This window comes from Petaurus breviceps, unplaced genomic scaffold (assembly GCF_028583685.1).
Source record: "Petaurus breviceps papuanus isolate PSGF00001 unplaced genomic scaffold, PetGlider_PUasm1.0 654, whole genome shotgun sequence".
NCBI lineage: Eukaryota > Metazoa > Chordata > Mammalia > Diprotodontia > Petauridae > Petaurus > Petaurus breviceps.
The window spans coordinates 267020-268139 of record NW_027186438.1 but is presented as its reverse complement, the minus strand read 5'-3'; the positions used below and the strand labels follow the sequence as shown (position 1 = coordinate 268139).

The 1120-nt window shown below is 63.8% G+C and overlaps 1 protein-coding gene across 1 annotated transcript in view; it reads left to right on the top strand.

Moving 5' to 3' along the window:
* Nucleotides 1–381: 381 nt before the first annotated feature.
* LOC138173848 (zinc finger protein 665-like) overlaps nt 382–1120 on the top strand; it is a 9139-nt gene continuing 8400 nt past the window's right edge. Inside the window, exon 1 of the mRNA XM_069103940.1 lies at nt 382–612. Coding sequence (XP_068960041.1) covers nt 598–612 — 15 coding nt within the window. The 5' untranslated portion in view covers nt 382–597. The remainder of the gene's footprint in view (nt 613–1120) is intronic.

Here is a 1120-nt window from a genome sequence, read left to right as displayed (position 1 = left end):
TCTTCATACTGAAGCTGGGGGTTGGGAGATTGGGAGCCTCTGTGCCCGTGGAGGGGCTTCCAAGGTGGACCGGAGGCCCGGATCTAGGAGAGGAGGTAGGGAGCTCCCCGTCGGTAAGGGCGATGGGTCTGGAGGACTCTGGGGCGCTGTCCACAGAGACTGGCGCCCCTCTTCCCCGGGGACTATGGGGGGGATGCTGGGGGCGCACACAGGGGCGTGCCGCAGCTTCCCCCGGGCCGGGGTCTGCCCAGGAGCAGACACAGCTGGGGGAGGGTCCCAGCGCCCAGGCGCACTCGGGTCAGACTCCTCCCCTCGCCCTCGTGGGGGTGGGGTGGGGGGTGAGTGGGCGGGGCTAAGCGCCGAGCCGCCACTTCGTTTCCCAGAAGGCCTTGCGCGCTCAGGGCTCTGCAGCCTCAGAACTGACTTCCTGTTCTCTTCCTCCCTCCTCTTCCGGGCTGTTAGGCCTCTCCTCATCCCCTCCTCCCAGTCGGAGTGGAGGCCGCAGGCCAAAGGTCAGAGGTGGTGGTGGGGCTTTTGTCCCGGTTCCTGTGCCCATCGTCCCGGACTGAGGGGGAGACGGAGGCAACGGCACTGGCCATGGCCGCCGGGCAGGTGAGCGTGGAGGCCGGGTCGAACCAGGGTGTCGGCGAGCCTGGTGGGGCCGGGAAAGGGAGCCAGGCTGGCGCAGGGCAAAGGCGCCGAGGTGGGAGATGCAGAGTGTTGGTGGTGGGACGGGCAGGAGGCCGGTGGCCCTGGATGGAAGAGTCAGGGGTAGGCTATGAAGGGCTGTGAATGCCAAACAGCCCTTGGTGCTTGATGCTGGAGGTGATAGGGAGCCACTGGAGTTTATGGCATGGGGGGTGACATGGTTATGCCTTCGTTTTAGGAAACTCACTTTAGCGCTTGAATGGAGGATGGAGTGGAGTGGGGAGAAACGTGAGGCAGGCAGACTTCCCCCAGCAGCTATTGCAGTAGTTCGAGTGTGAGGTGATGAGGGCCAGGCAAAGGTAGGGGCCATGTCAGAAGAGAGAAAGGGCCATATTGGGGAGATGTTGCAGCGGTGACATCAACCAGAGGTGCTGCAGAGATGAAACGGACCAGAGATAGTGCAGAGGTGATA